Below are 11,484 nucleotides of genomic sequence, written 5' to 3'. Positions count from 1 at the left end.
CTTCCTTGGATATCCTCGATATCCTCGCAAAGATGTTGTGAATGGGACATGTGAACATAATGCATTATCTACGTCTAGAATATCAGCTATATACATATTTCTCCTCATGATATTAGACAAAAGCCTAAGAGCGACGACCAAATATACGGAATCGCTTGACACCACCATCGGGAACAAGGGTCAGCTTGACATGGCTGAACACCCGAGTATCCTCACCGCCAGCAGTGAGGTCATCAGGCCCAAAGACATGCTCGGTATCTGCCTGGCAGCGCTTGTCACCCTTGACGATCTCAACCCAGTTGGCGTTGTTGGCGGGGGGACACCCGTCACCACCAGCGCCAGCAACCAAGCCATGCACGCGGACAGCACGAGGGAAGTTTCCACGGAAGTCCTTGGTGTCAACAACAACCTTGGAGACCGAGCCAACAAGACCCAGCTTAACAATAGCCCAGTCGACATGGCCAGCAGCGCGCGAGCGAGCAGTCTCCCATCCATCACCCATATCCTTTCCACGACCAGGAAGCAGGATATTAGAGGAGGGAGTGAAATGCTCGTCCGAGGCAGCAAGAGCCACACCTCCATTGAGAGCAGACGAGAGCTCTTCAACGGGTGCCGAGACAGCCTGGACGGCCGGGGCAGGAGGGGGGATAGCGTGACCGTAAAGACGGAGACGGGCGAAGCCACCGTCGGGGTACATCAGGAGACGGAAGTGAGTGTATGGAGTTTTGGTGACCTCGGCGTCGAACTTCCATCCGTGGCGCTGTGAAGGACCGCAAGGCGAAGCGGGGAGAAGAGTCTTCCAGCCGGCGAAGCTGGGGTCTGCGATTTGGGCATCTGTGATACCACTGCCTTCCGGCGCGTGTGTAGCTTGTAGCTCTGCCTTCTCGCCATAGTTGCCGATGAAGTGTGCGGTGTCTACCTCGACGCCGTGGATGGAGGCTGCGGCAACGCCGAGCTTGATTACGGCCCAGTCGTAGGGATCTGGGTTGTGTCGACGGGTCTCCCAGCCATCGTACCAGGCACCGGTGTGAACGAAGACGCCTGGGCGTGAGATTGAGGGAGTGGGGGTTAGGAGGTTATTGGCTGAAGCGAAGTAGTCGTTTGAGCAGGCTAGGATCTTGCTGTTTAGGCTGCACGAGGCTAGGTTGGTAGTGTGTGCAAACACCTGGTCGATATCGGTAGCTGCAACTTGCATTTTGGATTGATTTGTATGGATTATATGTTTAATATGAGTTTAAAAGAGAAGTAGAAGAGAGTGTAGGCGTGAGTGTATACAACATACTTAAATAGGAGGGGATTATCGATAAGGGAAGCATTTCCATTACTCCCCGTCGATAATTCCCATTCCTCTTCTATCCTCTTCTCATTAGAGCCAATCAGACCTTGAAGGTTTCACTTGTAGCCGCTAAGTCTAGATCCAATGCCGGTTTGAGGCCCTTCGGAGTTGATTTCGGAGTTGGATTGTTGACCCACTACATGGCGAGCCATATCGGAGGCCTCCGATGAGCCCCGTTATCCGAATGGCAGTCTCTCATTGACCAAAAATGAAAGTCACAGACTCCACAGAAAGCAGAGGAATTGAAAATGTTCAATTTATGCCTACTGCGCCTATTGTGGCAGTGGTAGTTTACCTGCGCAACCGGCACAGAGCCCGGAGTTCATCGGAATTGAACAATTCGACCAATAAGACGTGCCATTATCCCACAGATACAGGTGACAACAGCCGCTCGGCTTGACTTGATTCCTATTATATGGTATGTTATACATATAATGCAGTATATCTATTTAGCAGACAGAAGGGGGGAGGTAAAATGAAATGGAATCAAGTTTAGCATGGTATCTAACATTGTCCGTACACAGTTATACGTGAACTTATTGCTGATTCCCATATATCCCGAACGTCTTTCACAAATGAAACACCCGAGTCCTTTGCATGAGTATACACGAGGTGTACTTGTTACTGTGCAATGTTGACCAGCCTGCTTGTGTGACACTCGACGAATTCTCCCTCGAGTCAGACATTTAGGAGGGGCGAGGTAATCAATTGTATTACCCTCACACATAACTAGCCCACAAGTGGGAGAGGCATCAACTGCTATAGAATATAAAATATGAGAAATGAGGATCCCTAATGTCATCCCCAGATTATGAGAGCAGATATGAGAGTGAAAAGGTCGACATGGTATTTCAGCATGAGCGCATCAAACTAGGCTGTAAAGCCTCTCTAAACAAACGCCAGCAATGCCTTCGTATCATTCAATATGGTGGGCGCAAACAGCAAGAAGAAAAAAAAAAAGAAGAAAAACAAGAAGTACTTTTATCGCTATCCCTTTCCAGTGGTCTTGGTTGCGGCATTCTCCAGAGCTGTATACCTCCACGCATATTGTGCCATTGCTCTCTTATCACTTTCAGAGCGACCTTCGTTCTTGCCAGCCAAATCCTTTGTGCCCTGCATCTGTATTTCCCATCCTTTGAGGATTCGAGCCTGGGCTTCCGCGATCGAAGTCAGGTTTGAGTTCTGTGAGGCCATTCGTTCATCAATCGTGGCATGATATGACAGCTTGGCACGGAAGAGGGCCATTTCGCATTCGTCGTACTTGATTCCCTTTGCCTCGGGCACCATGTTGTCTTGTGTACTCTTCGGGGGCATCTCGAACTGGACCACGAAAGAGAGAGAGAGAGAGAGAGAGAGAGAGAGAGAGAGAAAGAGAGAGATGGTTGTTGATGCAGGCAATGAACTAGTTTTATAGCCGTGTTTTGGCGATGAAATGTGTTGGGAGTTTGGAAGGAGTGAAGAATATGCACGATATTATGTTCAAGGACCAGGAGTATGTATATCTGTTCAAATATGAAGCAAGTTATTCATGAGCATGTCACGCCTAGAACACTCCTGAAACAAGCATAGAAATTATAGTAGCGAAACAAAAGGGTTTCCAAACTAATGACGAAGTAAAAAAAAAAGAAACTATAGGGGGGAAAATGTAAGAGAAATCTTGATCAATTATATTCATGACAAGATCATATTCACCGTCATTGTCCAAAGGAAACATCGCCCCTCCAATACCCGACATACCGGATGTATCACCCCTCAACACTGCAGCAGAAAAGGGGGAGGCATGGCCACAATAAAACCATCCCGGAAAGAGAAGGAGATCAAAAGACACATGCAACGTACACATAAGAGAATTTCACCCAACATAGTAGTTAACAGTTTCTTCACAAAAAGAACGGTACTCGAAGTAGGGACCTGCACATCCCGTGTTAAGCGGCGATGACCCGTTTGCTTTTTGGCAACAGTGCCATCTGTCTCGTGATGAGAAGCCGAGCCAATCGATCTAAGTTGCCGCCTTGTCTGGCGCTTTTAGTGCAAAATCCATGGTAACACCATGCTTGAATCGCCAGACCGCGCAACCGGACGTGCATGACTGGAGGAATTTTGCTGGAAGGGTCGAGAGCATCAATCGGCAGATGCAGTCCCGTCTCGGTCCGTATGGCCGTGCGCACATCTCTGTGTATCAGGATCTATAGATTAGAAGACATCTGTATGTTGTGTGGTTGTACTGCGGACATTTACTTATATTATATTTTTATTTGCTATAGGATGGATTGACTGTTTGCACCAAACAATCTGATTTGGATCTCTTTAGCTGAGAGACAATCGAAAAGAATCTTAGCGGTTCTATACCGTTGCCACGAGGGTCAATTAGAGGCAAGTAACCGGATTACACAAAAATAGAGTTGATGTAGCCTGCCCGTCATTTCCACTTTACCAGTCTTCTTCTTTCTATACTCTTCATGAAGATCTTAATATGGACTATTGTCTATTTTGTGCATTCTAGAGATAGCGGCAGACAAGATGAGTGAAAATCCCCTACTCAATGCCACTGGAATCAATGCAGTGTCTGGTCCAGACTATAAGTAACTAGCAATTGTCACTGTTGACTTTTCACTTCACCCAAAGACATACATATGTTCTCAGTACAAAGGATAAAAAAAAGAAGTAAAACCAAGACCCCATGAACCAGCTAAACTATATGCTTCAGCTATGTAGTCTCTTTTTGTCTCTCTTCTGGCTTTGCGTCACCATCCAATCCTCCCAAGGACAACCATATTAGGGCTGCAGAGCACCCACACCGGATCATCTGTGACACTACAGACTGCAGGAAACCCGTTGACCGTTAGTTTTTCTTTTGTTTTTCTTCTTCTTGAAATACCACATGATACCAATTGAAGGCTCAATCCCATTAACCAGAATAGCCTCTCACTTTCTTTTTTGAAAAAAAGGGGATCTAAAAAAAGGAACGGAGTGCCATTCGGTACCTGATTTGTTTGTGTAACGCTGCAGGCCGAAATGTAGGGGACCTATGGGCCGTGATTGAATTCTGGACTGGTGGCGATGAGTCTCGGAGAAAAGAAAAACATTCCATGAGGTATCCCAACGGGAAATGGGGTTGAGGATGATCTGGGCCACTTTAGGGCTCGGGAAGATCATCTGATATCAACCAATTGTAGATCCGACCTTGGAGTTGAAACTAACACTATCCTTTTGGAAAGTTGATAGGAATAGGAATACAAAATATTTCAAAGTTCGTGTTTCTGATGTCTCATATACGTCTGAGAAGACAGAGGGCGGAAACTGTGTAACAGAACAAGCACCCCTCCGACGGGTAGGCACAGGCTTATATCGGGTCCGACGCGTTTCAACTGTTCCACTTGTGCATATTTGTCTTGATCTATGTGTAATATTGGGAGTTGGCATTACATTTCGAAGCATTGATATGACCAGTTTCTAAGGTTTAGGTCGGCTCCAAACTCTAGAGCTGGGAGCTGAAACAAAGACGGGAAATATAATATCAAATTATGTTAGCCGGTCCCTTTTAATAAAACCAGCTTACCTGCTACTGAATGTTTATCGATTAGCACTGCCCTCCTCATCTCGGTTCGCGGCCGCTCTAGCTTTCTTGGCCTTCTCAATATCCAAAGACATCTTCACCGGGTGGACTCCTGGGGTCTCAAACACCGTGTTAATCTCCTCTAGAGACAAACGGCTAGTCTCTGGGAAGAATAACCACGACAAGCCGAGCTGAATTGAGTTGTACACGATGTACACGACCCAAATCTTATAACCCACCTTTTCGATGCCGACGCCAATTCCGTAGGACTGTGCAGCCCCGGCACCTCCCTGGATCAGACCGTAAAGACCCATTCCCTTGGCACGGAGTGGTAGAGAGAGAATTTCAATCGGATACAGGTTGTGCATGGTTGCAACAAATGTTGCTGAAAAGGTCTGGTAAAGGAAGATCCAGAGAATGGTGAGCGCTGCCGCCGCCGCCGTGCCTTGAACACTGTACTGCCACGACGTGATCGTCGTAGCCGTTTGGAAAATAATCATGCTGATAAGACCCGCAAAGATCATGGTCCTTCTGCGGAACCTATCGACTATAAGAGCGCCAACGGCTGTAAAGACGAAATAGACTGCGGTGGTGCCAATGTTGACACCGAGTAGCTGCTTCTCACCCTTCATTCCGAGTTGTTGTAATGAAGGAACCATCTGAAAAGGTATTAGCCACTGAATTAGCTGTCCTTTGATCTAACGACTCACATAGTACGTGATAATACCACCTCCATTCCATTGCTGGAAGAGAGAGTACAAAAACAAAACCAGGAGACGGAAACGGGCCGTCTTGGTGAAGAAGACGCGATAGTCCCAGGCGGCCCTGTAGCCTGTCTGGTCATTCTCCAGGGATTCCTCAATTTGCCTCACCACAATATCGACAATGGGCTCATTGATGTCGGTGCTAGTAGTGTGGTACTTGGCGATGACTTCCTTGGCCTTTTGGCGGTTGCCCCTCAAGACATAATAACGGGGCGACCCCGGAGTCAAAAGGTATATTCCCAGACAGACAAGAGTAGGGAACAAAGCCTCAAGAATGAGGGGAACACGCCAGGAGTTGTTGCCAGGCAACTCGGTAAGTCCAATCATAGCACCAAGTACACCAAGACTACCAACCTGGAAGCATGCGCCGAAAAAGCCGACCATAACACCCCGAAGATGGACAGGCGAAATCTCGCCAATGTACTGCGAGCTTGACATGAGTGAAGTACCAAATCCCATGAAGAATCGACCGGCCATGAACATCGGAAGGTTCGTGGCGAGGCCTTGCATGAGGGATGCGAAGATGACAATGGCGTTACCGGTGAAATTAATTCCACGACGACCGATCACGTCCGCCAAACCCATGAAGGGTGCTCCACAAACGATGCCAATCTGCATCAGAGCATTAATCAACCCATATGTGCCACCACTGCTCCCGAAACCGAAGTAGTTGTGCCATGAATCCAAGGCATTGATACCGCTGATGACACCCCAGTCGATTCCGAAGCCAGCTTGGTTACAACCATGGACGAACATGACGAGACCCAGGCGGAATCCTGTCCACGACCGGAGACTCAGAGAATCCTCGGACAACTTCCATAGGTCCTCTTCCGTCACCCGTGCCAGGGCAATCTCCTCAATATGTTCCGGATCCACGCTCTTGCCTAGCTTGGCCTCCGCATAGGCTGCATCCGAGGTCATTGTTGCGCTTTGGCAAATTCGATTGAATGAACTCGAAAGAGTATAGAGATGATCGTCCCGAAAGTATGGGATCGAGAGCTCTTGAGCTGCAGTCAAGTTCGACCTAAAAGCGGGGATATACCGGGGTATTTCTGCTTCGGTGAATCGATCCCACGAAGCTAGGGGGATGACAAACTAACGGTCGGCATCCAGGCTGTTGCCGAGCGACCTATTCCGCCACGGAGAAGACATGAGTTTGAAGTCAGGTTAGCTCGTGGGATGATATAACTGCCAGAAAGGACAGTGATTGGTGAGTGATTGGGGGTCACGCTGTACATTTTGTACGCCAATTCCTGAATTGCCTTTCCTTGCCATGTGTCTAGGGATTTCCCACCAGTAAAATGGAACTGCGGGGAGAAACTAGTGTTCTAGTTGGATGGAATGTCGCTTAAATATTTCTCCCTGGTGTTAGTCTGGAGTGGCCGGATCTACGCCAGATCACAAGGAGGGGAATAATCTGGGGGAACAACGGGGGAAAGAGTTAGGGCTGGCTCTTACCAGCAGGATTACCCGAAATTCTTTGCTCTTGGCAAATCGGATCAGTTTCCTGATTACTATAATAGCTCTTAGCTTCTCTGACCTGTCCGATTCAAAGTCTCTCAGCCTGTTCTGTCCAGAATTCACGGCTGACGGACCGAACTGCCGCCTTGGTCTCCAGGGCTAGGCCATATTGATACATCAACTCAACACAGACCAGCATACCATATCCTTTGAATAATTTGAACATGTCCGAATTATGGTACCAGCAACCTGCGGAGGACTGGAATTCAGCCCTGCCAGTCGGGAATGGGCGCTTAGGTGTCATGGTGTATGGACGTACTGATACGGAAATGCTACAGCTCAACGAAGATTCCGTGTGGTATGGAGGGCCACAAGATCGCAACCCGCAAGACGCGCTCGGGTATCTACCACGCCTGAGAGAGGCTATACGCGCGGAGAACCATGTCGAAGCCGAGAAGATCGCCAAACTGGCGTTTTTCGCAAACCCGATCAGCCAGCGGAACTATGAGCCGCTAGGAAACTTATTCTTGGACTTGGGACATGATCCCAGTCAGGTTACAAGCTATCGGCGCTCGCTGGATCTCGCAAGCGCTACAGCGCATGTCAGCTATGAGTACCAGGGTGTTCACTTCGAACGTGAAGTTTTGGCCAGTTACCCGGATGATGTGCTTGCGATCAGATTGCGTTCCTCAAGCAAGGCTGAGTTTGTCGTTCGTCTAACCCGCATGAGTGACTTGGAATTTGAAACAAATGAGTGGCTTGATGATGTCAGTGCTACCAGGAACTCCATTACTATGCATGTTACGCCTGGGGGAAAGAATAGTAATCAAGCGTGCTGCATTGTGTCAGTTCGTTGCGATAGTACTGAGAGTAAAATTACCAAGATTGGAAATAATCTGGTGGTGAACTCTAGTGATACACTGCTGGTCATTGCGGCACAAACAAAATTTCGACATGAAGACATTGATCAGCGAACCAATCAAGATTCAGAGGATGCCTTGGGCCAGTCTTTGGAGGACCTCTATGCCCGTCATGTTGCGGATTACCAGTCTTTGTACAACCGAATTGAATTGCAACTTGGACCAGACTCTCCTGACATCCCAACCGACCAACGTCTGAAGTCTTCTCGTGATCCAGGGCTCATCGCACTCTACCACGATTATAATCGCTATCTCCTGATATCATGTAGTCGGGATGGGCACAAATCACTTCCTGCAAACCTCCAGGGTATCTGGAACCCATCCTTCCATCCGGCATGGGGCTCCAGGTTTACTACCAATGTCAATCTTCAAATGAACTACTGGTCTGCAAACGTGTGTAGCCTGTCAGAATGTGAAATTCCTCTGTTTGATTTACTGGAGCGAATGGTTGAGCCCGGAAAAGCCACAGCTCGGATCATGTACGGATGTCGGGGATGGACAGCCCATTCCAACACTGATATCTGGGCCGATACAGCCCCCGTTGATCGATGGATGCCGGCAAGTATCTGGCCCCTGGGTGGTGCATGGCTCTGTTACCACATTTGGGATCATTTCCAATACACCTGCGATGAACGATTCCTGCGTCGCATGTTCCCCACCCTGCGTGGATGTGTGGAGTTTCTCCTGGATTTCCTGGTCGAAGATGCCAATGGTGAATATCTTGTCACCAGTCCGTCCGTTTCTCCAGAAAACTCGTTCTACGACCACAAGGGTGAAAAGGGCGTGTTGTGTGAAGGAGCGACGATCGATATCCAAATCATAGACGCTATTCTGGACGCCTTCCAATCTTGTGCAAAGAGACTTAATCTCGATGATGCCCTTCTTCCAGCAGTTCAAGCTACAAAGTCCCGCCTCCCACCAATGCAGATATCCCCTGCTGGGTATCTACAGGAATGGGCCACCGACTACGCTGAGGTTGAACCTGGACATCGTCACACGTCCCATCTATGGGCTCTATACCCCGGAAATTCAATCACGCCAACACAAACCCCGAAATTGGCAGAAGCGTGCGGGGTAGTTCTACGTCGACGGGCGGAACATGGTGGCGGCCATACTGGCTGGAGTCGTGCGTGGCTGGTCAACCTACATGCACGGTTACTCGAAGCCGAGGAATGTAGCAGGCATCTAGACTTGCTGTTGTCCCTGTCTACTTTGTCCAATCTACTAGATAGTCACCCTCCATTCCAAATCGATGGCAATTTTGGTGGTGGTGCGGGTATTATCGAAATGCTGGTCCAGTCCCACGAGTCTGGGATAATTCGCATCCTTCCAGCGTGTCCGATGGACTGGACTGGATCCATCCGGGGAGTTCGGGCGCGTGGTGGGTTTGAACTGAAATTTAATTTCGAAAATGGCCGTGTTGTAGGTGAAGTGACTATAATTTCGGAGCGTGGAGAGACCGTGGTTGTTTACTTCAATGAGTTACAAGTAGAGATTACTGGTGGTGGTGAACATAGGATCAACTAGATATATCAGTAAATAGATTACAACTCGAAATAGCAAGATGCTTATTTTTTTAAAAAATTAATATGAGGTGCTTCTGTACTCCAAGTGCTGGCATCCCCGCCGTTGGGGCTCGATTCGTCGCCTATATCCCTGCACTACCAAAACCACCACGGAGCAACACCCGCATATCCCAGGCTCCGGGGTAAAACGAAGAGAACAATGGTACTTTATCCGGATAATGTCTTTGAGGGGCACCTTCGATGAGAGCTCCAAGCTCAGAAAATAAATTGTCAACCTTTGTCACAGTCCCACCAGAGTCCCAACACAGTAACAACACAGCAAGATGGATTTGAAATCAGTGCAAGAACTCAAGAATGTACTCCGACCTGACTTCTTCCACGGCTACGCTACAGCAGCAGCCCAAATAGAAGGCGCCTGGAACAAGGACGGCAAAGGCGTATCAATCTGGGATACATTCGGCCACACACCGGGCAAAATCGCCGATGGAAGCACCGCCGACGACGCCGTCCGGGCTTACGACTTGTACCGCGAAGATGTGGCACTCATGAAGTCTTATGGTGTAAACGCCTACCGCTTCTCTCTATCCTGGTCTCGTATCATCCCCCTCGGTGGCCGCGACGACCCCGTCAACGAACAAGGAATCAAATTCTACTCCGACCTCATCGATGAACTTCTCCGCAATGGGATCACCCCCTTCCTCACCCTATTCCACTGGGATATCCCCCAAGCCCTGGAAGATCGGTACGGAGGCATGCTGAACCAGGACGCCTACACGCCAGACTTTGTGCGCTACGCCCGCGTCTGCTTTGAGCGCTTCGGTGACCGCGTCAAGCACTGGATTACATGCAATGAGCCAGGCGTTTATACCCTCGCCGGTTATGCAGCGGGCGTGCACGCGCCAGGTAGGTCTTCTTTCCGTGAGCGCAATGCCGAAGGCGATTCATCCACTGAACCGTTTACTGTCGCGCATACTGAACTCGTCTCGCATGGCCATGTTGTGCGCTTGTATCGGGAGGAGTTCCAGCACCAGCAGAAGGGAACTATCGGTATCACGCTGCATGGAAATTGGTCCGAGCCGTGGGATGAGGAGGACCCACGCGACCTAGAGGCTGCGGAGCGTGCGCGCGAGTTCGAAATTGCTTGGTTTGCGGACCCGTTGTACAAAACGGGTGATTATCCTGCGTCGATGCGGGCGCAGCTCGGTGATCGATTGCCCAGGTTCACTGAGGAGGAATCGAAGCTTGTGTTCGGGAGCTCGGATTTCTATGGCATGAATAGCTATACGACTTTCTTCGTGAAGCATACGACATCTACGCCTGATATCAATGACCACAAGGGGAATGTTGAGATCTTCGATGAGAATAAGCAAGGTGTGTCTCGAGGGGAGGAAAGTGATACCCCGTGGCTGCGGGCTGCACCCGGGGGATTCAGGAAGTTGTTAAATTGGATCTATAAAAGATACCAGATGCCAATTTATGTCACTGAGAATGGTACCACCGCCAAGGGTGAAACGGCTCCCACACCCGAGGTTCTTAATGATGAGTTCCGCATCAGGTTCTTTGAGGGCTATGTCGGCAATGCGTTAGCGCGGGCTGTGAAAGAAGACGGGGTTGATATCCGGTCTTACTTTGCTTGGACGTTCACTGATAACTGGGGTAAGTGGCAGTTTCCTTCATCCACTATATGAATAGTTGACTGATATTCTCTAGAATGGGCCGCTGGATATGCGGATCGCTTCGGTTCCACATTTATCGACTTTGAGTCCGAAGAAAAGACTCGCTATCCCAAGCAGTCTGCCTATTACCTGGACAAGTTGTTCAAACATCTAATTAAAGACGCATAGATGATTCATATATTGGAAGACAAATAGCCAATATGAAACACTTTCACAAAGGTATTATCGCGATATATATTGTGTCA

The 11,484-nt window shown here is 48.8% G+C and overlaps 5 protein-coding genes across 5 annotated transcripts; 2 read left to right on the top strand and 3 right to left on the bottom strand.

The window, feature by feature from the left end:
• Positions 1–124: 124 nt before the first annotated feature.
• N7516_001392 (allantoicase) lies at positions 125–1,195 on the bottom strand (the record flags this gene model as incomplete). The annotated part of the gene is made up of 1 exon (XM_057214114.1): positions 125–1,195. The coding sequence occupies one exon, from the start codon at positions 1,193–1,195 to the stop codon at positions 125–127; it is 1,071 nt and encodes a 356-aa protein (XP_057075997.1).
• A 1,128-nt stretch (positions 1,196–2,323) lies between these two features.
• N7516_001391 (uncharacterized protein) lies at positions 2,324–2,650 on the bottom strand (the record flags this gene model as incomplete). The annotated part of the gene is made up of 1 exon (XM_057214113.1): positions 2,324–2,650. The coding sequence occupies one exon, from the start codon at positions 2,648–2,650 to the stop codon at positions 2,324–2,326; it is 327 nt and encodes a 108-aa protein (XP_057075996.1).
• A 2,259-nt stretch (positions 2,651–4,909) lies between these two features.
• N7516_001390 (putative MFS sugar transporter protein) lies at positions 4,910–6,577 on the bottom strand (the record flags this gene model as incomplete). Its single annotated transcript, XM_057214112.1, has 2 exons — positions 4,910–5,551; positions 5,603–6,577. The coding sequence occupies 2 exons, from the start codon at positions 6,575–6,577 to the stop codon at positions 4,910–4,912; spliced, it is 1,617 nt and encodes a 538-aa protein (XP_057075995.1).
• A 764-nt stretch (positions 6,578–7,341) lies between these two features.
• N7516_001389 (glycoside hydrolase family 95 protein) lies at positions 7,342–9,564 on the top strand (the record flags this gene model as incomplete). The annotated part of the gene is made up of 1 exon (XM_057214111.1): positions 7,342–9,564. One exon carries the CDS (start codon positions 7,342–7,344, stop codon positions 9,562–9,564), a length of 2,223 nt encoding a protein of 740 aa, XP_057075994.1.
• Positions 9,565–9,886: 322 nt separating this feature from the next.
• N7516_001388 (glycoside hydrolase family 1 protein) lies at positions 9,887–11,407 on the top strand (the record flags this gene model as incomplete). The annotated part of the gene is made up of 2 exons (XM_057214110.1): positions 9,887–11,219; positions 11,274–11,407. 2 exons carry the CDS (start codon positions 9,887–9,889, stop codon positions 11,405–11,407), a joined length of 1,467 nt encoding a protein of 488 aa, XP_057075993.1.
• Between the last annotated feature and the right edge of the window lie 77 nt (positions 11,408–11,484).

Source organism: Penicillium verrucosum (assembly GCF_028828655.1).
Source record: "Penicillium verrucosum strain IBT 35672 chromosome Unknown utg000001l_segment0_segment0, whole genome shotgun sequence".
NCBI lineage: Eukaryota > Fungi > Ascomycota > Eurotiomycetes > Eurotiales > Aspergillaceae > Penicillium > Penicillium verrucosum.
The sequence above is the reverse complement of the archived record's forward strand: the minus strand, read 5'-3'. Positions and strand labels throughout refer to the sequence as shown.